Source organism: Thermobia domestica, chromosome 5 (genome assembly GCF_964235325.1).
Source record: "Thermobia domestica chromosome 5, izTheDome1.hap1.1, whole genome shotgun sequence".
NCBI classification, from domain to species: Eukaryota; Metazoa; Arthropoda; class Insecta; order Zygentoma; family Lepismatidae; genus Thermobia; species Thermobia domestica.
In genome coordinates, this window is record NC_137458.1 from 715,927 (window position 1) to 743,880 (window position 27,954).

Sequence of the window (27,954 nt, forward strand, 5' to 3'; positions counted from 1 at the left end):
AGAGGCTCTCGACGATGAGCGGATGTCAGGCGTGACTGTGCGAGAGAAATGCAGGAATCTAGACATGCCTCTTTCAGCAATTGATTGTTTAGAGTTTGATATTTGCGTGCTTAGATGCGAGACCACGGTACCTGCGATTGCGTTGGCAAACGGCATCCTTTCAGACCAATCCAAGTGATCATCTATGCCGATGTCCTCCGGTGTGTGTGCTGTGGGGACCGTATGCAACACTACATGTCATGGCCCCTCACGAACATACATTTGACCTATCCACCTGAAAAGATCTAACCAGAATAAATTTGAACAGAATTGTGTAGAACTCGAAGTAGGCTAAGACACGAAATAATTTCTAAATCTGTTTTAAGAGGCCTCATCCCGGCGAAATTAAAATACCGCTAATTTTACAGTAATTATGTGATATCTTCAAATAGATAAAGTATAATCGAAATGTGGAAAAGAGCGCCCTAGACAATATAATTTTACATGAGATACCGTTATCACGACTCACTTATCTGTTTTCTGTTTCGAGTCATTTAGAAAATCGGCATTTATTTTCGCGTTTCTAAACACTTGAAAACGGAAAGTCACTAGATGACTTTTGATAACGGTACATCACGCAAAATGATATTGTCTAAGGCGCTCTTGTTCCACATTTCAATTATCTTTTATCTATTTTAAGATATCACATAATTACTGCAAAAATTTGCGGTATTTTAATTTCACCGGGATGAGGCCTCTTAAGTATGTGTTTAAGGCTTCGACTTCCGTATCCATGGCACTGACTACAGAAATAACATATTTATTTATCGAACAGAATAATCGTATCAATACGTAAATGTATTAATTGCTTTGTTCTCTCCTGACAGGTTCAACATTATATCTTCGTGGTCCAGGCCCAAGACACAGGAAAACCAAGTTTGTCGTCGACGCTGACAGTGTATTTCAATGTCGTTGACCTGAACGATAACTCTCCACTCTTCGATCCCATGAGCTACAGCAAAGAAGTCTATGAGAACATCACAGTTGGCAGCAGCGTCGTTACAGTCAGCGCCACAGACCTCGATTCAGGTAAGGCTTCCTCAGCAACTGATAGTTATTCATTTCCTCTGTTACCACGGTGATCAACACGTTGTCCTTTGCACGTGATTTTGACGTGGTTATTTATGCCAAGTTTTACTGGGGAAATAGATTGATTTTTCCATTTTTTCTTGGAAATATTAAAATTTTACCACTGTCTAAGACTCAGAGACGACGCAAGATTTAGCTTAATAGGTGGAACAAACCAGCAATTTTTCGTATATCGAAAATAATAAATTTATATTATTTCACCTACATTACAACACGTCTCGATGGGGGGGGGGGAGTTGGGGGACGAACGATGCCATTGGGATTGAGCCTGCTCTTTCTGGCGTCGTCTCTGCCAGAACCATGTAGTATTTCGATATATAAATCGATCGATCGATATATGATAATCAGTATTTTTATATTGTTAGATATTTAATTTATTCGATATATTTATTTATTTTTCAATAATTTTCGATGTTTTATCGGTACTTCATGTACAAACTAAAAGTGCAATGAGAAGAACGTGACGCCATTGTTCCAGTCCACTACAACGTATTTATTACATTAAGTTTTATTCATCTGTGTATTTCTTTTATGTGATTTCCATGTACAAGATGCTAAATAGTCATCCGTAGAGGGTAAATGTTTCCTCCAGAATATTCATCCCGTAATTACGTGATCCCGTCCAAAAATTGTTAAATTTTATCTAACAGTTCAGTCTGATACAAAGCGGTGTTCTCCCGTTTCCTCCCACTTCCTTCATTCCATCATTTCATTCATTTCTCATCTCCGTCTCCTTTAGCCTAACCGGCATAACCGTGGGACGTGAAAACTTAAAGATTTCGTTTTTTTTTCAAGAATTTCGCGATCCATAGGTTGAGCACCCCTAGCTTAGAATACCAAATGTGTGAGAAAGTATTAGTAATGATAGGGATAGAAGCAAATATTCAGTACGTAGTTTGGATGGGCCCAGGGCCGTGCCGTGGGAAGGCGAGCGGGGCTGCGGCCCCGGGCGTCCAAGTAAGAGGGCGAAAAATTCGGGAGAAAAAAGGAAAAAAGATAGGAAAAATTGCTTGGAATATATGTATGGGGGCGCCGCCGTATACTCTCGCCCCGGGCGCTGATTTTCCATGGCATGGCCCTGGATGGACCGAGCAGTCAGCCGTAAATTGAGGCTTCAACATGAACTGTGAGCACATGCGTCAACCGAACATCTAAACAAACAAAAGGTTCTTTTTATGAAAAAAAAAGAAGTAATTGTGGTGGCGGAAACCTCCTTCTCTTTTTATTAACACAAAGAAATGCATAGCAGTCTCCTCCAATTATCCATGCAGCGCCGTCTACTTGTTGGGTTCTGTTTTAAGTATATTTAATGCGTAGAGTGATCAATCATTGTCTTTGTGTCCTTGTTATATAATACCCTCTTTTCCTCATGTCTTCAAATAAATCCATTGTTATAACTTTTCTTTTTTATTTTTGTTATTGTTATTCTGAAAGATCTATCTGTACAAGTGTACCATGAACCAGCCACCACGGGAACAATAAAAACACCGTCGCGATTAAATCAGGGCTTCAGACAAATATTCGTTTTTTTTTTTTTTTTTTTTTTTAATTCTTTTGGTATTTCACTTTCTGTTCCAAGGTAATTACTTCCATACAATCGCACTTTCCATTTCTTTCAATCGTTAGCCATAGTTCAGATGAGACTTTTTTTCTGTATTTTATGCCAAGGGTTTGAACAAAAACTCTACTGCTCAATTCAGCCGTATCTCCCGCCACCATATGTTGCAGCTCCCAAAATTTACATGGCATATTTCCGCTAGCAATAAAAGCAATATGGTGCCGTATGATTCTGACCACCCATGTCCACAACCCCAGCCTTCTTGGTTAATATAATACATGCTTTTATTGTAAATTAGACATTTAAAAAAAAAAGAATATTTGTTTGAAGGCTCGAACTATTTTTCTCGATCCGCTCGTAAAATGTCAATGACTTACTGGGCATTATCAATCTTTCGTTTGTAGCCACTCATGCTCAGTTTATACTATTTTTGCCCAAATAGAAGGCGGCAGGGACACACCCACGGGAGTCCACCGGGTACAGACCCCCCCGCCGAAACTATCGAACTCAATATACATTTGTACATTTTGTCAATAAAACTATAAACTGTTTAACAGGAAATGATTGATGTAGCATGAAAATTTGATCTTATACTTCCAGTGACGTAATTAGGGGGGAGCAAACGGGACTTGTGGCCCGGGCGCCTGATTGGGGGGAGCAAAAATGGGCAAATATTTATTTTCACTCTAATGCAACGAATGGAGTTTTAGCAAACTGAAGATCATTAAAAATTACCTCAGAAATTTAACAGGACAATAACGACTCACCAACCTTAGGATCATATCCAGAGAATATAAGTTAGCTTCAAAGCTATCCTTTGAGGACATTGTAAAAACCTTTGCAGTCAAAAGAGCACGCAAAGTTAAATTTTAGTTCTGGCCTTGTGTGTTTGCATTTAACTTACATCGATTTAAGAAATTTGCAAAATGTCCGAGTATAATACTCGAGACAACAGCTTGACTGTCATAATTAGATATTCTATTCTAAAGCAACAGACTGTTGATTCACATCCCGATATAATTCCGAAAACGTTGTGATTTGCAATTACGATAAGACTATAAGAATATGTCAAACATGCTACTCTCAGATTATTTGGTAATCAAATACTAATTAGTTTGGTGTTTTATCTTGTATACTAAAAATTAAATTATATACTGCAATTTTGAAATCGAGCTTTACCACTTGAAGAAAGAATAGAATAGGAGAATTACTGTGTGATGCTATTATCAGTGTAATCGGGACGAATGTTTTGGTTTGGTTGGTCAGGGGAGGAGGCTAAGGCGAGTTCTTATCCCGGGCGACAACTAGACTAGTTGCGTCGCTGTACACTTCATCTGTACTCTTTCTGTTCTTATATAAACAATCTAGTTCTGTCATTTCCCCCCCTGGATATATAGGACGAAGTATTTTACAATTAATTATCCCCTTTTTGGGTACAGAATAATACTCGTTCAATAGTACATAGATATAGTGACTTGTACTGTTGAATCCCTTCCCTCAAAGCTTGGAACCCCCTGCAACAAAAAGTTCTGGATGCGCGTCTGCCTCGCTCACAAAGCATTGTAGCTGGCAGCAAACTTTTTAACATATATGGTAGCCTAAACATGGGCGTGCGTACTTTGTCATGTACATTGTCCAGGGTTCAATTTCCAGAAGGGAACAGAATCACCCTGTTAGTAACAAGAATTCTATTGCTTAATTCGGAGGTGTTTATGTCCCCACTGTATGACGCAGCCTTCTAAATTTACCTGACAGTTTCTCTCTCCGCTAAAGAGCAGAACAAACCACATTTAAGATCACTCAAATGCTTCTCATTTCAAATATTCTTCTTGTCAGACACTTGAATTAAGAGTACAGGCGGCTGCATGGTGGGAGCAACTGCACCCATATTAACTCCAGTCTTCATTTTTTCCTACAAGAATTCAATAAATTTTGAATTTATACTTAAGAACTTTGTAGTTTATATTGTGAATCATTAACTCTTACACACGTTCTAAGATATTTCCGTCAATATATCCATAATTTACGTGTAAGTGTATCCATGTATAAAGTTTCTTTAAATATATGTATAAATGTATTTATTACTTAGATGATAGAATTTTTTGTTTTACTCTGTCTAATGTGTTTCCAACCTGCACTCACATTGCCAAAATTCTGCGTCTGTTACATTAAGAGATAGAGAACTTATGTTTAAAAGGCCAGAAACTACAGTTATGGTAGTAGGTGTGCTGAACAAACATTACTGAAGCTGCTTTAGCCCATCTTAGGTTTAGTTCAACTTCTGGGAGGCCCGGAGTAACTCCTAGGTTGAGTGGGCTGCAGTGACATGCCGTCTCGGGGTGTTGCATTTGTCTTCTCCTCGGGAGAGCCATATCAGCACAGTTCTATTGTACGTCTGCTGCGTGAACTCCCTGGTTCGTTCCCCGGCTAAGTGAGTTTGTGGTGGACAAAATATATAATGGGCCTACAATACTGGACGGTGTACAGTACTATATTTTATAAACCAAGGGCCCAAATACACACACAATCTTAGGCCGGCCAATGTAATTTACTAAAACCAGCATTGCATATTTTAAAAAATTATTGCAATAGTAAACTCTATACAATGTGGTCCGAACTGGGATGCATTGGTTCTCAGAAGTGAAGTTAGATGCTGAGGTATCAGTATGTTTGTAATACAACTCTTTCGAAGCAACCACTGTTTTTTTTTTTTTTTTTTTTTTTTTTTATTCGCGAGTTTAGAAAATCGTGTCGCTGGCCGAATACAACCTATACGGGTCCGCGGGTTGTAGTTTTCCCATCAGTGTTATAATCATATTTACTAAACGAAGACTCAACTTGTTGTATGGTCAAGGTGACCAGAACTCTTACTTTCAAAAAACGGGACGCATATGAATCGGCGACGGGGGAGGGGGGACTTCCACATTGCATTTTGGAACTCAGCAGTGTTTTCAATTTACAAAATACACAAGTAAGAATAACACAGCGTTTCTAACTTAAGTACTACCCAAAAATACTTTTAACTACTTCAATACTCAGAATTCCCACTGGAAGCACAGAACACTCAATTCTCATTTGAATATTCAGAAGTTCTAGGCACGGCTGAACCTTCCCAATGAGTGTTGGTACGGAAGAGTGTAGAATTAGTATTGACTATTTATATTTTGAATAATAATTACGGGTTTACCTGGGTCATGTTTGCTTGAAACGGGACATTTAGGCGTCCCGTTTGAGAATCAGAAAATACGGGACAACGGTTAAAAATAAGGGACTGTCCCGGCTAAAACGGGTCGTCTGGTCACCTTGTGTATGGTATATTCTTGAGGAGCATGGAGCGCAGCTAACTACGAAGATGAAATTTATTGAAAGATGGGCGGTTGAACGGACGGACGTTTATAGAGTGGTTAAGAGCGAGTCTACTGTATAACTTAGAATGCAAGCAGTGCTGTAGTCCTAAAATTTTGAGAGGGTATACGCTGATTTGAGATCATCTATCATTGTCATAAGAAACATTGAAGGCATTTTTTAATAAACAATGTAAATCGTATGTATTAATTAATTCAATATAAAGAATACGTTACTATTTTATAGTCTGAAAGCATTTCATGCTATTTTCTTGATGACACTCTTTACATAAATCACAGCATTAATAACATAAATGGGTGTAGATATGAAGAAGGAACCAACTCACTGCAAGGAACAGATTTTTTTCCATGACTCATATCTGAACACCTGCTAAGAATATACGAGGAAAATGGTAATATAGTCACTTTATCATTGGAGTCGTGGCCCGATTAAATAAATAAATATAAACGAAACAAAAATAAAAAGTACTATACACTTTGAAGCAGAATGTACACTCTAATGATTAAAATTAAGCAGAGAGTATACGGCGTGTACCGCCTGTACCCTCGACTACAGTCCTGGATGCAAGAGTATGTTAATACAGCCAGGGTTATAGTTTCAGCTTACTCACAGATGCAATTGAACTTAGAAATCATATCTTCCACAGGAAACGAAACATGATATACGTCATTTTAATATATGTTTTTATTTCACCCCTTAAGCTGTATGAGGGATAAGTCGGTAAGTTTAAACGTGGATACACTGAAGATCGAACCTAGGACAATGCTGCACTCAAAGTTGCTTGCATATATGAGCAATTAGCGGGTTAGAATTGAAATAATTGCTACTTCAAAGCCTCATCAGCCTAAGGTCATAGATAAATCGTTTTATGTCCTATCGATACGGCATAATATTCGCAGTCGATTGTGTTTTGGATAAAACATCTAATTTAAATGAAATATTGATGGACAGCTGGCGCAGTATTCCATAAAGGCTGTTTTATGGAAAAATTGATTTACATCCTAGCATGCAGCACTTCAATTACGAAAGCTATAAAATTTCTACCCCATCCGCGTTAGTCATTGGCCATTGATCAGCCATCGGAGGTGGAAGGGAGGGGAGCGTATACATAGTTAAGCACTTAATTTTCGTTACTAAAGTATAATTTGTGACGATGTAGGAGTTGTATGAATGACCTAAATGCATCCACGCCTAGCATACCATTACATTTGTAAATGGTTGCAGTGATTTCGCCTTGAAATGCTGTGTGCGCTCACTCTCGTCAAATCTTATTGCTTAAATATGCGGGAATTGTGAAGTCAATAATACCAACTCGCCACGCAAAATTCACTCCAAATCATATCTCAAAATTCCACTAAATTTCATTAAAAGTTCTGAAATTTTTAGCTTGTTTGTCATTCATAAATCTTGTCTTAAGAACAAGACAGTATTATTTCTTATGTACAGATGCTTATCAAAATCATGGAAACATTTGTAGTTTGCAATATGTAAAATGTATGAGGTGGTAGTAGGATGCGTATGCAGCATCAGGACATTCTTGGTGATGTATTAGGCATTTATCTGTAGTACGTCAGGCGGTAGAACGGAGGCTTGTATTGAAGCGGGCAGAAGTTTTGATGAAAAATACGAGACCTGTCTTAGTTTCAAAGAGGCTGGGCGTGAGTGCACCATTAGTAGGCGTAAGTGACCTAAATGAGAAGCCTCAGGCAATGATATGACTCGAATTATCATGAAGGTCCGTACAGCCAACCATTCCATTATTTGAAGATAAGGCTAAGCACTTGCATGACCTGGATTACACCCAAGTGATGTGGTCAGCTTCCAGGTTTCTCCGCCACCCAATTGAGAGAGGCTGGGCAAACTTCTAACTCACAGTGGACAAAGTCCAACCTTATGGACGATAATAAGAGGGAGAGAATAAATCCTGCACCACCAGGTATCAAACCAGGGTCAGCCGTTTTGTAGAGGCGCCTTACTTATTCCACTATCGCGGTTATTATAGGTATAATGCTATAAGAAATAGGCATCTTTTCTTCGTGTTCTTAATTAAAATTGTTACAAACTACAGTTGTTTTATTGAATTTCTTTTTGTTGCAGGTGATAATGGCCGTATAGCGTACACCATCAGCTCTGGCAATGAAGAGGAAGATTTTGACATCGCACCAAATGGAACAATCTTTACGGTGCGGCCTTTGGACAGAGAAGTCAAGTCCTTCTATAGTTTGATCGTTACTGCAACTGACCAAGCACACCCCGAAGAGCAGCGACTCTCCTCAACTGTTCAGGTGAGGCTTCTGTAAAATACCGTTTTTTACTTAGATCTATTGTTATACAAATTTTCCGTACAGACCTATCATGAGGTAATCAGGAATCTTCTTGAATTGAAATGTAGGAAACTCCGGAGTAGAAATCGAGAATGCGACTCAGTTTACTGTGCTAACCGTACATCACTCATAGGCTGTCCATAACCCTTAGTAGGATGGGTATAAGAAGCTTAGTTTTTGTTGCTATAAATCTCATTAAAATTATCAATTTTTATATCGAAACTTTTTGGTATAAAACAATAGTTGTTGCATTTTGTGTCCCTCGAGATGTTACACTTGCGTTTTGAAAGTTGTTGACGGTCGGTGGCTGTTTAGCGTTCTTGCTTTACAATCGGGACGTTCCAGGTTGTAATCCAATAGCAGTTTTTCCGGGATTTTCACTCAGTTTAACCATTCGAATGGCGGGATTTACCTGTAAATATAGGTCCTGGGTTCACTTCCTTACTAGGGATGTATCGATGTCTCGGTATCGGTGATATCGGCCATTTTTGGGAGTATCGGTATCGGCAAATGGACACCGATATTTACCGATGCATTTTCCGAACTATTTTCAATTTGTTTAATATTAACAGTGACACTTATATTTCATCGGTTTCTTTTGGACTTGCAGTTGATCGAAATTATTATCAATTGTACAATCGATTTCTTCTTGCAGGTGTATGCCTTTGATTTGCACTACTCGTACTCAACTGGTATTTTCAGTCCCTCGATGCTAAAATAATGATGAAGAAAAGCCAAAGATCCTCAGTCAGAATCATGGGCGCCCGAAGAAAATTTTCTAGGGGGGCCCATTCCATGCTTGCTATATTACGTCTGTTATTTAACATACGTGGTTTGCTATATTACACATACATTTTTGTGAACCAGGAGGTCCCACCCTGCCCTCCACCTTCGGGCGCCCATGGTCAGGATAGCAGACTCGTAATTTGAATCCAAAACGAGACAGAGGTTTCGATTCAGAAGAAAATGCTATGGAAGAAACCCATAAGAAGCTCACTTTGTCATTATTTTCTCTTGCTTACTGGTTAAAAACAATTAGTTCTAAAGTTAATAAATAGTTTTATCATTTTTGACTTCGCTTAAATAACCCTCTTATTTTTATGGTATACACAGCACGCATAATTTTGTAAACAATAAAAATTTGTAACGGTATCTGTTTGCATTATATGTATGTAATAGAGACTGGTAAATACAATGTAACTATCAAAGTACCTTTTCACTCTAAATATCAATCACTGACTCTTAGAATTAAGTTTACACTATGTAAGTATTTGCTATTTTTTATGTGGAACCTAATATGGAATTCTGTTTTTTGTCTTTATATGTCTAATTGTGGCCTTATATCTAATATATCCTATTACAATGTTGATAATTTCATTATTCTGAAAATTCCTGATAAGATATAAGAAATGTATCCAAAAGTATCCGTATGGGTATCGGCAGTATCGGCCTCTTCAGTATCGGTATCGGTATCGGTACATCCCTATTCCGTACCTAGTATTGTTGCAGGAATGGTATTCATTCCATTTACAAGTTTTTCTATTGATCTCATGACTTCCACTTTTGTTGCTTTACTCGTGATGTTTTAAATTTCCTGTCGATAGCTACAGTCAATGAAACAGTTCAATAAGGATTTCTAGATAGAATCTTCAACTTGGCAACGTTGCTTCTTCTTCTTGTCTTCTCATTGTACCGACAGCTTTTACTTGGTTGGATTCCCCATGAGACGAGACGAGACAGAATTTCCGTAATGTTCTACGACGGTGGTTCTCAACCTTTTCGACCTTAGCGCACCCTTGCCTAAATGAGATAGTCGTGACCACTCTCCATCATATTAACCCAATCCACCCATGCACAAGGTTGAACGTAAGACTCAGGACGAAGCGGTCTAAGAGCCAGACCAGAGAAAAGTTGTAATTGTTAGAATTTTCCTTATATAAAGTGAGAGGAAATTTTATTTCTATAAGTTGTCTTACATTAGCTATTTTCTTCCTTACATTCCTCCTCCCCCCCAAAAAATTCATTTATATTTTAAACGTATGCTTACTCTCTTCACTTTTTAACACAAAGGGATCAACAAACGTTTAACCCACTTTTTTTTTTAAGGAGTCTAAATGCGTACTATAATCAGCCTTTTATTATCATTATTTGTGAAAAATAGAAACAGAGCTCCTTCATAGCTAAGAGGTTAGCGTGCGCGCCTTTGGGGCGGGGGATCCAGGTTTCAGTCCCGGAGAGAGCTCATGTGGTTCGGATTCCATGTTAATCAGGATGTTAAAATCAAATCAACTCAAAAAAATAAAAATAAAAACTTTTGATAATTTGTAAAATGTATAACGACTTTCGACCAATAATAAGAAAAAAATTAAGAGGTTCCAAACGTTCTCTAAACTCACAGAAACTCAACTGAACTCATGAACCACCCGTCTCCTTTGGGCTAAAGACTATGAGATGTAAAAGTTTGAAAGAGTTGGTTTAATTTAATTTTCCATTCCATTCGTTATTCTGAACGTTTTCTTATAGCAACCAAAGCATGGACATCCTTTTTAAAAATTCAATTCAAGTATAAAGTATCTAATATGTTTTTAAAAAGTGGCCATTACAAAATCAGAAACCTCATAATGGTTACAGTCAAATTTCCTAGTTTAAATAGTTAATCAAAGACAGCTTGTTTCATTTTCTGTTGACAATTTTATTTTGGTAACATGAAACAACTGTTTATATTCACAATTAAATGTCCACAGCTACGCATTTATCTCGAGAACAAAAAAAGATCTTAAAACTGTGTTTGTAATATGGGAGGAGGGGTTTATTAGTGAAAGGTTCTGTCGAAACGAAGGAAGCTTTTGCTGGACGCATGAAGAGTTTGAAGGACGTGATGGCTTCGTTAACACTTATGCGAAATGATTCTTCTTTTTCATTCTTTCTTTTTGGGATTTTGTTTCGTGTGAAGGAGGGAGAAAATCTCAAATAGGTGAGAAAACTGGGTGCGACCACAATTCAATTCGCTTTCGGCGTTTTATAGACGTATCTTCTGGTTAGAAAATGCTGGCTTTTATCCCGCGTGTGTAGCTCTCGTCCATGTTCTTTGCATAAATCAGGATGACGTCATCGCAAAGACAACAATGACACTGAGCAACGAACTATACTCACATGTAAAACATAAAAACATATAGTCGTTGACTTCTTGGGCAGCTGGTATTTTTGTAGAAGGGGGGTGGGATGGGGGGAGGACACGTGAGAGCTGCTAATTGTGTAAACTCCGTTGTCGTAGCACTTGCTTTGACGCCTCCCGACTCTTTGCATCTTATCTGCTTCTGTGCTTCAAGACTCCTCACTGACGACTGCATTTGCATCGCAAATCCAAACATTTTTCTTACGACAAAATTCCTGCGCGATTTACTTTACAAATTTCAGCTGATCATTTCGAAAGATTCGTAAACTGTATACTTTTTTTTTTTTTTTTTTTTAATAGTACAAAGAAGAATGAAACATTCGGACTTTTCCAAGTCGTGAGAAAGTCACAATGTTAATAATTAAAGGGTCATATTTGAAGGGTAATTGATTTTCAAAGGGCTTACCTCGAGAATTACCTTAACTCGAATTGATTAGATGTGTCACGCGATACGCATGATTTTAAGTGATAGTTCGCAGCATGGAGAAGCGATAGAGGGACATTGAACTCCCTAGACAAATGCTCAGTACGGCAAATCTTACTCAAGGATTTGGGATGCTCTTCATACAAACTAATGATCCCGCAGAAATTACACGAATGACGTATCCACAACGTTCACTAACAGGAACATGCTTCGTATTTTCAACGAACGTGGGGATGCCATCCTCATGATGAGTGATGAAGCACCAATAATACACAGCCCGAAATTGACTTTGGTGTGTTATTGGTGCATGACGCGTTCTTCCTGATAAGAATAGCAACACATCGACTGTGTCCTTAGCTTGTTATATCGAGATACTCAACACTGAAACCAAGAGTAGGGAGAGGAAGTATTAACAGACAAGTGTGGTTCCAACAGGATGAAGCCACCGCACATATTGAAGCTCTATTCGAATTGCCCATTTCCCATGATAAACTTTGTACATAGTAGTAGACCAGTGGTCACCAAACTTGTGAAGCTTCTGATCTACTCTACCATTTTTAAATCCTAGTCTGAGCTACCAACCAAGAGAACTACTTACTTTTTTTAAAGCCAACCGGAACGTTAACGCGATTTACCGAAAATGTCTCCGCGAGCTACGTAGCTCGCGATTGACGGTTTGGCGATCACTGGTCTAGACCAATCAGAACATTACCTACGAACATTTGAAAGTAACTCAGTGAACTCTCTATTAAAAAAAAAATCAGACTGGTATCAACGTCAGAATATATTTGGTATCCAAAAGTGCTTCATCGTATGTTTTCCAAACAGCAGCTGTTTTGCTTAAATTCGTACCAGTCACATAACTATCTGGCACATGCTAGCTTTGCTTTAGTCATTCAAAACAGAAATAACACACAGCCTCTGAGCAAAATATGTTTATTATTATTATTATTATTATTATTATTATTATTATTATTATTATTATTATTATTATTATTATTATTAAAATGTCGATGTGAAACAGTTACATTTGGAAATTTTGATAAAAAGATCGTGCTTTTCTCAGAGGTTGTGTTAGTTTCATATCAGTTCATAAGTGCTGTAAGATGTATTTATTTATGTATTATGTTTGTCTGATAAGCACGTACTCATACAAATTTCTTCCGTTCGCAGGTAACGATTGTGCTGAAGGACGTAAATGACATGGCACCGGAGTTCATTACCCCGAACGAAACGTCTGTTCTGGAAAACATCCCCATCAACACAGTGGTGATGGCTGTCAAGGCGGTTGATAAGGACGAAGGGCGGAACAGCTACATTGAGTATTCGCTGGAAGCGTCGCCGGAAGATATGTTCGTCCTGGGACCAGTGGATGGTCTCTTGCGAGTGTCCGGACGTCTTGACCGCGAATCCCAGACCAACTACATTCTCAAAGTGACCGCCAGAGACAGAGGCGATCCCCCTCGGAGCTCAACAACAAGGATATTAGTTCGAGTTTTAGACGAAAATGACAACAGTCCTGTGTTTGATCCCAAGCAATATAGTGCAAGCGTGGCGGAGAACGCAAGCATTGGTGTGAGTGTGCTACAAGTATCTGCGACCGACGTCGATGAAGGCTTGAACGGCCGCGTTCGGTACGTGATCGTTGCAGGCGACCGCAACAGAGACTTCGCTATTAGCGAAGATACGGGTATCATTCGAGTGGCTAAGAACCTCAACTTTGAGCGTAAGAACCATTATCTGTTGACGATCCAGGCCGAAGACACGGGCGATGACGTCAGATACGATTCGGCAGCGTTATCTATCTCGGTGACCGATATCAACGACAACCCGCCGACGTTCCTCGACTCCCCGTACTTAGCGTATGTCATGGAGAACATGGAAAGCCTCCCGGCCAGTGTAATCACAGTGAGTGCGTATGACGCGGACACGACGCCCTATAACCAGGTGCGCTATTTTATCAAAGAAGGTGACAATAATTTATTCAAAATCAACGCGTCCACAGGAGAAATCACTCTGCACAGATCTTTGGACCGCGAGGAACGATCTGAGTACCTCCTCACATTAGTTGCTATGGACACTGGTAAGTACCTTTAGAATTTGTTTACTAATAATTCCAAATCAGAGTATATTTACTGTTCAACTGACGAATTTTAAAATTATGTAAATAGTAAATTCTTAATTAGATTGATATGGTTATTATATCAAATGCGATTTAATCACATACTGTTCATAGATTCGACATACTCCTCTAAAATGAAACATCCAATACGCCACTGTTTTTATTTATCATTATCAAAACTACATATACATTCATATAGACTTATAAATACTGTATCATAATAAATCGTTATGCTCATCAAGATGCTTTTATGTAATTCATATTAGTGCTATTGTGTGCGGCAGCCGAATTGACGTTTGACATTCACTGCTGCTCTCATGTCAACCACTCCAGTTGCTTCAACATTGCTAAACGTTGTAGATTGTAGGCAGTTTTTTGCTGAACACTGTGACGCTTATTCTGATATGCTACTAGCGTCCCGCATGTTTCAATTATTATTATATATTGGCAGTGGCGGATCTAGAAGTTAAAAACTGAGGGGGCAGACTGAACCCAGACTATGATAGGTATTTCATGAGTTTCCTATAAACTTTCAAAAATATACAAATAATAGCCTAAATTATTTTTGTGACTCAAACAACTTGGGGACTCAGGCCCCCCGGCCCCGGGCTAGGTCCGCCACTGTATATTGAATGTTTTTAGTGAGATGAGTACCTTTCAGGTTGCTACAGAGCCCGCTTTTTTTTATCATTAATCTAGCAGCAGTTCAGTGTGCTCTTATTGGTTCACGCCGAACGTCAATTCACCTATAAAGTTGTACTATAAAGTTGTGTATTAGCTAATAACGGCATCGTGTTTTCCGCTCAACAACCAATATGAATGATTTGGGGGTTGAATTTAATGAAAAGTGGACGAAATAACTTTTATTTTAGTTGGTGCATTGATTACATGCAATTAATTAGTAACCCTTTCGGAACCGATGTATTTTCCCGTAAGTTTAAAATGTTCTTGCAGCAGTAGTAGTAGCAGTTGTTGTTTTATAGTTTTCACATTAATTTCATGGCACAGTAAAAGATATCTCCTTTAAAGTGACTGTACTTTTTTTTTTTAATTTCATAAATATTACTTTTTACCGACAACTTCAGAAGAAGATCAAATGTGCGATTGCCTAATTTTGAAATTTTGACGACTATTTTTCCCCATCCAATTCTCTTAAACGCAACCGAATTGTTAGACAATCTTTATATTTAAATAATAGCGCATAAATTGCTAAGTATTCGATCCCATTATGTTCCCTACCTCATACATGCTTTTCTTTAACGTACAATGGGTGGGGGCAGGCCCGCAACTAGAGGGGGCCTGGGGGGTTCTTGCAGAATTGATGATTTCAAGTAAGTTTTGATCAGTTTCAACTTGGGAAAGCTCCTTTCTGGTGTCACTGGGATTGTCAAAAATAAATAAATCATATATTGTTCTCCATTCTTGTTTGAATTTCAGAAACCGGGAGTCGATTAGGTTCTAGCGTGTGGCCAATTGGAAGCAACCGATTCAATAATTCCGAGCCTTCCCTCCCAATACCTACATATCGCAGGCTAAAGACAAAATATATATAATTCAGTCAATGGCCTGATTGAATTACTTTCATCGTAAAGATAGCCTAATTATACCCTTCTTTCGGTTGTCTTCAGAAAGCACTGTTCTTGGCGGAGGAACCGACCGAGTATCGTCTGATATAGTTGGCAAAAATATTTAAATTATAAATTTAATTTTACATGTAGAAACAATTTAGTTGAAACATCCGTTGCACGTTTTATTAGTGCCCCTGCTAAGAAGAGCTAATTTCGTCCACCTTTGTTTTGTTGGCGCTAACTTTTGAAATTTGGCCTTTGGTTATAAACAATCCGTCATTCCCAGAACTCTCTGCTCACCTGCACTAGTATCAAAATCATATTTTTATTCGACGTTCAATTGTTTCTTTTTAAAAGTTGAGTTCGTGTAATGCACCACGCCCTTCGAGTCCCAAGGTCCTCTCTACCATGAACACAGCTCAATGATGAACGGAACAAACCGTGAGATTATGATGTCGACTGCAGCGCACCTGGTGGAGATGTCTTTCATTCGATCTCAGCCGTGATGAATGTGGCGTGCCTGCGCAGGGCCTGCAAATGCTCAAAGCATGACCCAATGAAGCTTTTGTGGTGGTCGCTGGCCAAAAGAAACACCGAGAAAATCTTCGTTTCTTTTATGCGTTACACACACATATCCACATACACAACGGTTCTCGAGCACCGACACAACAGAAGAAGAAGAAGAAGAAAGTGCATTTGCTTCTGTGAGTTATAGCTGTGGAAATTGTCTCCACAACAAGACTCGAACCATAATAATTCATCTACCATAATATTCGTGTCTGGATAGAAATACTCAATAATATTTTCTGACTTTTAAATAACACTATTTTATTATTAATAACATTAATATAAAGTTTATTATTAATAAAAATGAAGATTGAAATCTATTTTCTGAACAGTAAAATGGCTGATAATTTTCACACACTATTCAAACATTTCGTACCTGTACACTATCCTATCATCATATTTCTGTTCGCGTTTAGACCTATCAGAAGATGAGTAGCGTAAACATGTCCTATTAATTTGTTGTGAGTTGTGAGGCGCATAGGAGCTTCGTAATTTTCGTGATGTAACGTTACCACACTTGTATTTGTAAGTGGCATTTGCAACCACCAGAGACGTGTCCCCCCCCCAAATATTTGTAAAACGGTTTTCGTACTCCTTAAGAGGCCTCCTCACTGCGAAATTAAAATACCGCTAATTTTACAGTAATTATGTGATATCTTCAAATAGATAAAAGATAATCGAAAAGTGGAACAAGACCTCCCTAGACAACATTATTTTGCATGAGATACCGTTATCATGGCTCATTTATCTGCTTTCGATTTCCAGCCATTTAGAAAATCGGCATTTATTTTCGCGTTTCTAAATAACTGCAAACGGAAAGCTACTAGGTAACTGGTGATAACGGTGCCTCATGCAAAATAACATCGTCTAGGGAGGTCTTGATCCACTTGTCGATTATCTTTTATCTATTTGAAAATATCACATAGCTGAAGAAATATAATTTTCAACTAATTTTTAAACGATACTTTGCTGAGCCTCATTTACATTAGTTGTAGGCTTGTGTGTTTGAAACCTGTTTTCAAAACATTATTGTTTCTGAGTATTCACTTCACACTACCATTTGTCACTATTTTGTTTTTGACGTACACTTGGTATTATTTAAATTTAAACAAAATTGTAGAACAAGATTGATTTTACTGCTTCAATAAACAAACTGTAAATGTGTGTATGTGTTTTTTCGTACCAAATTTTCCAAAACTCCAGACTATCAAAGGTAACAATAAAACACAAAAAAATTTTAAGTTTTTGTTTGCATTTTAAGTCAAAATGCTTTAAAGTACAATGTACAAAGACTACTTTTTTAATCTCCGGGGGAGAACCCCGCTTTCTTCGGGGTTATTTCATATACCCAGTTCCCCCCCCCTCCCCAAAGTTTATGTTTTACTGATGCTAATGCTTTCAATATGTCTCGCTTCTCTTTAAATTTATTTAAGGAGCAGATAAAACTCTACCGGTATTGATTTGTAACGATTTAGAAAGTTATTCAGGGTAACAAAATCAGATGTGAATTGTATAAAACTAATTTCGTGAAACGCTAATTTGTGTATCTTTTGGTTGGAATACTACAGACATAGTTTTATGGAGTAGGAATGTAGCAATGAAGATTTTAAGTAGATGATCAAAAATTTTAAATAAAATAAAGTGTAAAATGTGACAGTTGATGATCTGTTATTAGCGCTATGTTGAATTCGATCCATCTGGTCTATGAAAGCGTTCTATGAGCCGTAGCGCGAATTTCTTGTTATTCACTTATCTATACAACCTCCCTGCTGATAGAGCAGTATGTAAAAGTATTCACATTAAAAATTATTTATCATTTAAGAATGCAGTTTTTGATGCGTAATAAAGACAAGACACTACGTCTGGTGAATGTAGAAATTCACAAGAGTCCTTTTCTGTGTTTGCTGTTAAGAAAGCTCCATAATCCAAAAGTGTATTTAACAAACCATTTTCAGTGATAGCCGTTTGGCGATTCTTAAATTCCTGAATGTTAGATGGAAGTGGCTTGTGGTGTAGCTGATGGCACTGAGCGCCACCTGCTCTGAGACTCAACCCCCAAAATCACGTTTCTTTCTTTGTAGCTGCCATCTGTTATTTCTTTTCCCCTTCCGCAACAGGGAAATAAATATTTTTCTGTTCATTTAAGTACAAAACACATTTCAAACATTGGGTCACAAATTGCATTGATTAAGGCTTACAAATACTTAGGTCTGCCATAGAAAACGACATCTTTCGCAACAGAAGTATATACATAGCATTTGTCAAAGATGTGTTCTAGATCTAATACAGGGTGTTCCAATCTTTCCGCACGACAGCCCCAAATTCGCCTCCTGTATGTGTGTTAGGACGATTCAGTGTTGTGTCTGCTGAAATTGGCGACACCATTACTTCTAGTTGAAAAATAACTTCTAAGTGATTTTGTAGAGTTTCAGATCTTATTGAAGAAATGCCTTCTATAGTTCGAAGTTCATCGTATTTTTTTTTTTTTTAATTTGTTCCATGCATAAGTAAAAATAATGGAGGCACCATAATGCTTTTAAGCCTGATAAATCGAATTGTTTTGATAACATGATCCGACAGGACTTTCGACGTGAATGTACAGAATGTAAACACTGGGTCCGCCAAATGGTAATGCACATGGGATGTCTTTAGTTGGACATGGGATCAGGCGCGCCTCCAGAAATGTTGAGAGGAGTCCAAAGTGTGGGGCAGTCTTAAGAAATTGAAGCGAGAAAAAATAGTGCGCTGGTCCTTCCTTTTATTTTATTAAAAAAAAAAATATTCAACTAAAATATAGTTCCGCTTCATTGATAGCTAAAGCTGGATTGGAGGGGGGGGGGCAAGGACAGTGGATCATTGGTGCCGTGTCAGCAGACCTAGCTGAGTGGTGTAAGGCGTTCGACTGCATATTACAAATCGGTATCGATAGTGAATAAGTGTTCCAGTGACAAGCATGAGTGTTCGTAAGTGTTCTCGATGTTTCGTGTTCGTGTCACTGTCGAATCCGGTAGGAATTCAACACTAAGTACTAGAAACAATTGACCGAGTTTTAGAAAAAGTGGCGGAGCGATCGCCTCTTGTACGAGGATCCCTGGTTTGATACTAGGCCATAGTGACTTTTCTTGTGATTCCCTATAATTGTTTCTTACATTGTAATTGGAACAATACTTTCATTAATGATACGTCTCTTCTCGCATAAAAGGATGTAAAATTGAAGATCTCTAAAGTTGGACAGAACAAAATTTAATGGAGAGAAACCTCAGAATTCGAACCCGGAACCTCATGTCCTGAATACGAAGCAAGAATGGTTAACTTCTAGCCTACGCACACTCGGTGTAACTGTTCCTTTCTATCCACCTCTCAGGATCATATAATGATCGAGCAAATAAGCTTCGCTGGATGGTCTCCTCACACGTGTTTCCCCATCAACACACAAAAGGCGATAACCGCTGTTTGTTTGAGCGTACAGATGCATATTCTCAATGTGAGCTGTGAAGGTGCCAATGAGTAAACCAGTTTATAAGATTTTTTTCACATTTTTCAATCGTTTCCTTATTGCGACTCCTCCATTATTAACTAATTTGAAGCGATCGGTGCGAAGACTCTTGTCATGTGTACTTTGTTTACTTTTACAGTTCCAAAGATATGTTGGCCGCACGGTTTAGCAGCGCCATCATAATTTGTCGTCTAAACTGTGGAAACGTCTTCGCACTGTTCGTCTAAGTAGCAATTCTGAATATACATCATCTGTGGTCTTCGAAACTCCCTTGTTAGGCTCCCAATGTTAACGTGGCAGAAATAAAGAAAGGGAAAAGCTCTGTTAATCATCTGAATTCCTTTTTGGGAATCCGTTCCTCTTACGAAAAGAAGGAATACAATTCATTTTGTTTTCCCCGTTATTTTGATCATTGCTCCGTGTGCGTGGGTTTTCTCGGGGTTCTCCCGTTTCCTCCCACTTTCTTCATTCCACCATTTCATTCATTACTCATCATCACCGTCTCCTTTAGCCTAACCGGCATAACCGTGGGACGTAAAACTCAAAGATTTCATTTTTTGATCATTGCTACCTCATTTTCTCCCCTAATTTCGTCCAATCAAAGCAAATCGATGAGGAAATGGACAACAAACCGCGATAGGAAGTGTGATGCTTGAAAGAAACGAATTTTCATTGCCGATGAGGACTACGCGACTCAGCGTTTGGATCACGTGTCGTCAATGGGATTAAAAGAAACGATCGAGACAGGGTTGCCAGTAACGAACTTTTAAAGCCCACTCAACTCATCATTAGATTATATTTTATATTAGTTCGTCCATCTTAAGCTGACCACTAGAAGGATACTTTTGTATAATAACTAACTACATAAATAACTTTATATGTGTACAGGGTGGTAAGAAACTATTTGAACAAACTTAGGGAGCTGATTCCGACACCGAAACCAGCAAAAAAAGTCCTGTGGAACTTTGGTCACTGAGGGATACTTTCGGCGATAAAAGGTGCCGAAAGCGTGGGAAAATGAACTTCAGAAGGCTGTATTTCAAAAACAACGCAACGTAGAAAGTGCTTCTTACAGCTTTTTACAACCTTTTTTACAGAGGACACAGTGGCTTAGTGGTAGAGTGTTTACTTCTGATGCATGGGGTCTCGTGGTTCGATCCCCGTCCAAGTGAGTTTGTAATGGACAACATTGTGTCCGTAGGTTTTCTCGGAGTATTCCCGTTTCCTCCCATTTTCTCATTCCACCAATTCTTACGTAAATATTCACTTACTTTAATCATCGTCTCCCTTACCCTAGCGGGCATAATGGTGGGACGTTAAACTGAAAGAAAGTAATATTCTACACGTAGCTTAAGCTGTAGGTCCACGTAAAGGACTTCTGACTTAATGAGCTCGAATTCAATGAAGTTCGGAACTACCCGCAACTAACCACCCTTCCCTTCACCCTTAAGAGTCTTCATCCCGGCGAAATTAAAATACCGCTAATTTTACAGTAATTACGTGATATCTTCAAATAGATAATTGAAATATGGAACAAAAGCGCCCTAGACAATATCATTTTGCGTCAGGTACCGTTATCACAAGTCACCTAGTGGCTTTCCGTTTTCAGCTGTTTAGAAACGCGAAAATAAATACCGATTTTCAAAATGGCTCGAAATCGAGAGCAGATAAGTGAATCGTGATAACGGTTTCTTATGTAAAATAATATTGTCTAGGGCGCTCTTGTTCCACATTTCGATTATCTTTTACCTATTTGAAGATATCACATAATTACTGTAAAAGTAGCGGTATTTTAATTTCGCCGGGATGAAGACTCTTAAATAAGTTTTCCGCAATTCTTGACGAACTTAATTTGCTTTCATGTATTTGAAGACAGCAAGCCACTTTGTTTCAAGAGAATTGTTTGCCAATATTAACTACACATATATGAACAGAAACAGATTACTTATTTAACTTTTCACACACCTGATCCACCTAGGGCCGGCTCTAGGTATTTCAACGACCCGACCCTGGGTTCACGTTTTATGCTATTGGCTATTTCGTGCAAACTATGTTTGATAAATGGTATCCTTATATCTTAACTACTCGGATATTCTAATGAAGACATTCAAATAAGATCAGTAGTTTTGAAGTGAGTTCATATATAGACCACCCGTTTGAAATAAAATTTTTAGGATGAGGAAGAATTTGCGAAATGGAGAAAATTGGAAACTGGAAGTTTTTACGTATTAATATAGATCACAGTTTTCAACCTGGGCATACGCCGCGGACCATTATGCAGTGTGCAGAAAATAATTAACACTTTAGACAAGATGTCTTAACTCTTATTTACAGAGTAAATCATGTATAGTCATTAGAATCAGACAAACCTTTCGATAGGAATAGGTTGAAAATTTAAGATAATCAGTAGGAGCGTAATTAAGGGCCCCACAGACCCCGCAATGCGGTGGGGGGCCAAGCCATCACAGGGTCCTCAAATCGTGATGGACGTAGAGAAGGGGCCCCATCCACGTTGTCTGCGGGGTGGCCCCCAAGCCCTTAGTTACGCCACTGATAATCAGGTAAAGGTTTTAGTAGAAAAAGGTAAAATATTTAATGGAATTAGGTTATTAGTCTAAACGCTTTGACAGAATTAGGCAGTAGAATCCAGCTAAAACTTTTAATGGAAATTATGGCAAAATATTTTATAAAATTAGTATAAGTTCTTAAGAGAATTAGATTATTTCTTTTATAGAATCAGGCTAAAGTTTTGTTAGAATTAGAGTAAAATTGTAATAGAATACTACTAAACGTTTTAATACAATTTGCCATAGACTACAAGTGTTTAGCGATAGTGGCAAATATAAACGTTTCCTTTGTTATAGGGGGTGTCCCCAGGAGGGTCCTGATTCAAAGTGCACTATTGAAAATATAGGGACGGAATGGAAGGAAAACTAATTGACCCACGGATTTTCGTGTCAAGACACGAGTCGAGTCTAGACTGCTCCTAAAAATCTCGACTCGACTCGAATGTCTCGAAAATATCTCTATAATTTTTAATATTACAGTATTTTGAAGAAAGTATTCGCTCAGAAACAGCCTTGAAACCAATTCTATTACCTTAGAAAGGTAAAGAACGCATAAACTTAATAGTTAATCTCTCGAGATCAAGATTAATTTTCAGCTCAATTCAATTAATTAAAACTAATAATTAATGTCGTGATATTTGATTTACTTCAAATATAATAATAATAATAATAATAATAATAATAATAATAATAATAATAATAATAATAATAATAATAATAATAATAATAATAATAATAATAATAATAATAATAATAATAATAATAGTAGTAGTAGTGGTAGTAATAATTCATTATCAGAAGCCTAGGAGTATGATGGAGTGATTCGAAGAACACAGGGGCAAGTTCGAAGTTATATTCTGGCCCCCCAACTCGTCGGATGTGAACCCAATCAAACATCTGGGATGTGATTGAACGTAACTTCGAGTCGAGACAGTAACATATTTTCGAGTCGAGACATTTTCTCGAGACGAGTCAAGACAGGCTTAATCGACTCGACTCGACTCATGCGCATGCCTATTCGTGCCCACAACAGGCAGAAATGTGTTTAAATGCATGTCTTCACTGTTTATATATATTAGCAAAGACTAGAGTCTTCGTTAACTTGCAGAAGTATATTATCTCAGTCCGTTGTGTGATCTATAGATCCTAGACTAGACTTTGTTGTGTGCGGGAAATAAGGCTTAATTTAAAATACTGTTAATCAACGCTAATTATGCACTATTAGGTTTATCATAATCTTAATTATAGCTTGGATTAATATTATATATAGAACGAAAATTAATGAAGCTTTTTTTCTTAATTAAGTAAAAGGACTGGCAACCTTGTTAAAGAGCAGGGCTCGGGGGCAGGGGAAGCCAAAGTGGTTTGAGGCACAGAAGCTCATGGGTTGATACGAAATCCTGGGCATTGGCGGGGCTACTGTTTCGTGCAATGCCCTCTAGCTACGAGAAGGGGAAGCCGATCACAAAGATCGTATTGATGAAAAACCTTTTAAAAATAATAAGTTAATTATTTCATTTCCTCACCCAAACAGATTATTAACTCCAGTGGCGAAGGGTGGTAAGAGGCCCTGAGGCCCGGCCTACCCATTTACGTTCAGAAATTATAATTTATAATTAATTCATTTTCCTTGCACAGAATGCATGATATTTTCTAATTTGAAAAAAAATGTACGATAATGAAATCGTGGTTGGCACCACTGCTGTGAGGCTCACCTTGCAGTGTCTCAGGCGGCAGTAGAACTACCGCCAAGCTACTGAGAAAATCTCGCGAGAGAACTTGTTGGAAATGACGTTTTCTTCACCAGCGTATAACCTGCGAAAGAGACCGGCCTCAGCGCTTATCGACTTTCGTTTCTACCTACTAGTTTCTCTTGAGACCTTCGATTTCGATTCGATATATCAAACAAATAAAGAGCAAGATAACGTGGGCTGCATTCCGTTCCAACTTAGCTTAATTTTGCGGACTCTAACGCAACGCAAAAATTGGAACAAGAAATTCTAAAGGCACTACGCTTATTATCGCGCAAACTAATGCCACTTTATTCCGTTGCGTTGGCGCAAACCTTTACAAAATCAGACTCGTTGAGTTCATTAGAAAGAGTGTGGGCGGTATTCAGAGAGAATTCGTTAACCGAAGGTTAGTCAAAGACTAGTTAGTAAGCATACTAACTCTTTACTAAGGAAAGTGCATTTTTTGGTATTCAGAGTCTACTTTGAGTGCAACTAAAATGATGATTTGGGTATGATTAACTTTTAGAACCCCAATGCATCGGTGAGTAAAATAAATGTGGCAACTACGGAAAAGTAGATGAGCGCATGCGTACTGGTAGTCTGTAAAAATGAAAATACATGAATTACGAAATACGAAATGTTGTGTCGCACGCTAAACCGTGGGTAAAAGATTAGTCTCTGCTCTAGATTAATTAGTCACCTGTGATTAACTTCGTCCAATACTATGTCCTAATCAGAGTCTCTGATTACAATTTTGATAACCACCCGTTAGTCAACCCTGTAGTATGGTGTTAATCAAACGTCAAAACGACTCTGCATAAGGCCCTGTGTGTTTTTGAGATATTGTGAGTGATTTTTTCCCTTACACTTGCAAAAGTGAATGAGAGAAAATGTCAATAAGTGGAGAATATGAATATACGTAATATAATTCGTATTAAAGAACCTTCTATGTCAGTGGTCTTTTGAAAATTAATGTGTTATATATATATATATATATATATATATATATATATATATATATATATATATATATATATATATATATATATATATATATATATATATATATATATATATATATATATATATATATATTGTAGTTGTTGAAATAAAGAGCAGCGTATAAAAATATTTAAGTCTGATTCTGTTTTTAAAGGGGAATTAAGTGACACAAAGTATCTTGATTGAATGCTTGTCATGTGTTTTGAACAATATAATTAAAGACAACATTTTACAAGCAGAGTTTGTTTCAGTACATGTAGGCTAAACAACATATGTTTCTTGTGAAACGCAGATAATGTGATAGTCCATCTTCCCCACCCGATCACGCCAATTAAAACAATTAAATTCCATTATGGCGAACTAAAATCATCTATGAGTCACATACGTCAATTTCATTATGAAAATTGAGTTCCGGATCGAATAAGTGCTGTCGATGAACTACAATCGCATTAAATTTATGTTAATTCGTCTTCTTGTATTTCTGTAGTAAAATATTTGTCTTTTAATCTGTTTCATTTTACTATTATTATTATTATTATTATTATTATTATTATTATTATTATTATTATTATTATTATTATTAGTAGTAGTAGTAGTAGTAGTAGTAGTAGTACTAGAACATTGGGCCTACCCTCTTGAAACTATCACCCTTCGCCACTGATTAACTCACGGATAAATTCACACGATTACAAATGTGTTCTCGCGTACGGTATATAGGAAATGCAGGGGGCTATCAATACGTAATAATAGATGTATTACGCCATCCTTGCAAGATATAACATTTTTAGGTACATCAAATGGAACAGTCTTTCCCGCTGAGAACAATGACAAATGTTGAGGATTGTTATGATTTTATTGCACAGCCTTCGGCTCTTCCACAAATGCCTCCACACTAACGACATTTCTTGGTGTCAAGTAAGAGGCATTGCAGGTATCGACAACTTGAAGCCTGATTGTAAACTATTAGAAATAGTGACTGGCGGACTGAGATATCTTGCTTTTATAGTAAGGAAGGACTAAGAATATACAAATATTTACGCCTGTATGTTTATGCAACGTGTAGATGTTAATTATTATTGAAGTTTCAATACTCACAGACTGAGACGTTTTTTTCTATATTATTATTATTGGGGGTACGGTGGCTTAGTGGCAGAGCACGTACCTCTGGTGCATTGGATCCCTGGTTCGATTCCCCGCCAGGTAAGTTTGTGGTGGACAACATCGTGTCCGTAGGTTTTCTCGGAGTACTCCCGTTTCCTCCCACTTTCTCATTCCACAGTTTTTTCCATTATCATTCAGTTGCCTTAATTATCTTCTTCCTTAGCCTAATAAACATAATCATGGGCTGTTAAACTGAAAATTTTTATTTTCATTTCATTTCACATTATTATTATTATTATTATTATTATTATTATTATTATTATTATTATTATTATTATTATTATTATTATTATTATTATTATATGTAGGTATTTCATTATGAGTGCAGTAATGTATGAAAATAATACTACTAATAATAGTAACGTAGAGTGTTGAAGAAGTAATATATTATAATAATTTTATGATTACTTGAAAGTCTACATGTATGTACTGTAAAAGCGCAGTGGAATTTAAAACAATAATAAAAATATTCCTTTCTTGTTGATTGTTGTCCCGTTTCAGAACCTAGGCTATACGTATGACACCTGGACCTACAGTTTTAAAGTGGATTTCGAACCACCGTAATAAGTTCAAATTTTAGTGCTTTCCTACCGGGAATCGAACTCACAACTGAAAGTGTGCACACGCTATCCACTAGGCGATATTCTTTTCATATTTAGTGGGAAGTTTTGAGGGGTCTCTGTTCCCTACCGGACTTTGTGGTGGAAATAAAATGAGACGTCAGATTATGCCAGATTTTCATATAAGAGATACAAGCTATAGTTTAGGCTCCCACTCTCTTAGTATCCCAAAAATATTTGAAGGAAATAAAGTTGGATGCATATTTCCAAAATATAATATAAAAACAAATAAATAAAGCCTACCTAAGAACAGTGTTTCGTACTGTGTAATCTCCTATGATGTAAGTAATGAAGGGCCTCATTACCCTCTCTAAAATATCAATAGTTTCCTCATTTCTGTATATAGGGCGCCTACGTTCTGCACAACTAACTCTATGGCCTATGGAACTTGGAGGTTCAATGCCGCGTTCACAAAAACTCTCCACTGACTTCTATCCTTAGCCAAGTGGATCCAGTTCTACTTTGTATTCCTATTTTTGCGAGATCCATCTTAATATTGTCCTCCCATCTAAGCATAGGTCTTCCTAATGGTCATCTTCCGATTGGTCTTCCAGTTAAGACTTTGAAAGCGTTCCTATTTTCTTCCATCCTGGCTACATGATCTGCCCAATTGAGCCTTCTAGAATTGATGACCCTAATAATGTTTGGTAAACCGCATAAATTATGTAGTTCCTCGTTATGAAGTTTCCGCCATTCCCCATTCTCGTTCCTCTTGGGTACGAATATTCCTCTGAGGATCTGGTTCTCAAATACTTTCAGTCTACGTTCTTACCTCAGAGCAAGTGACCATGTTTTGCAATCATACAGAACAATTGTTCAAAGCATGTTCATATTGATTTCTGTCCTTTTTTGGCCTTTTACGGATTATCCACTGCGAAAGAAATCTAGGTACATATCAAATAAGAGGTCAGTCTTCAAAATTCCACGGGATTGTGTCAAGAGGTAACCAATCCCGTGAATCTAAAAAAAAAAAAAAAATAAGTTTTACATCCCACCGTTATGCCGGTTAGACTAAAGGAGACGGTGGAGATGATGATAAATGAAATAATTGGGGGAATGAATGAAGTGGGAGGAAACGGGATAACCCCAAGAAAACCTACACACACTGTGTTTGTCCATCACAAAGTCAACTTGGCGCGAGCT

General features: G+C 37.6%; 1 protein-coding gene across 1 annotated transcript in view; it reads left to right on the plus strand.

The window, feature by feature from the left end:
• Positions 1–27,954, plus strand: part of ft (cadherin-related tumor suppressor fat) — a 537,654-nt gene that overhangs the window by 333,237 nt on the left and 176,463 nt on the right. Inside the window, exons 4-6 of the mRNA XM_081758083.1 lie at positions 867–1,068; positions 8,150–8,337; positions 13,149–14,058. Of these exons, the coding sequence (XP_081614209.1) occupies positions 867–1,068; positions 8,150–8,337; positions 13,149–14,058 (1,300 nt within the window). The remainder of the gene's footprint in view (positions 1–866; positions 1,069–8,149; positions 8,338–13,148; positions 14,059–27,954) is intronic.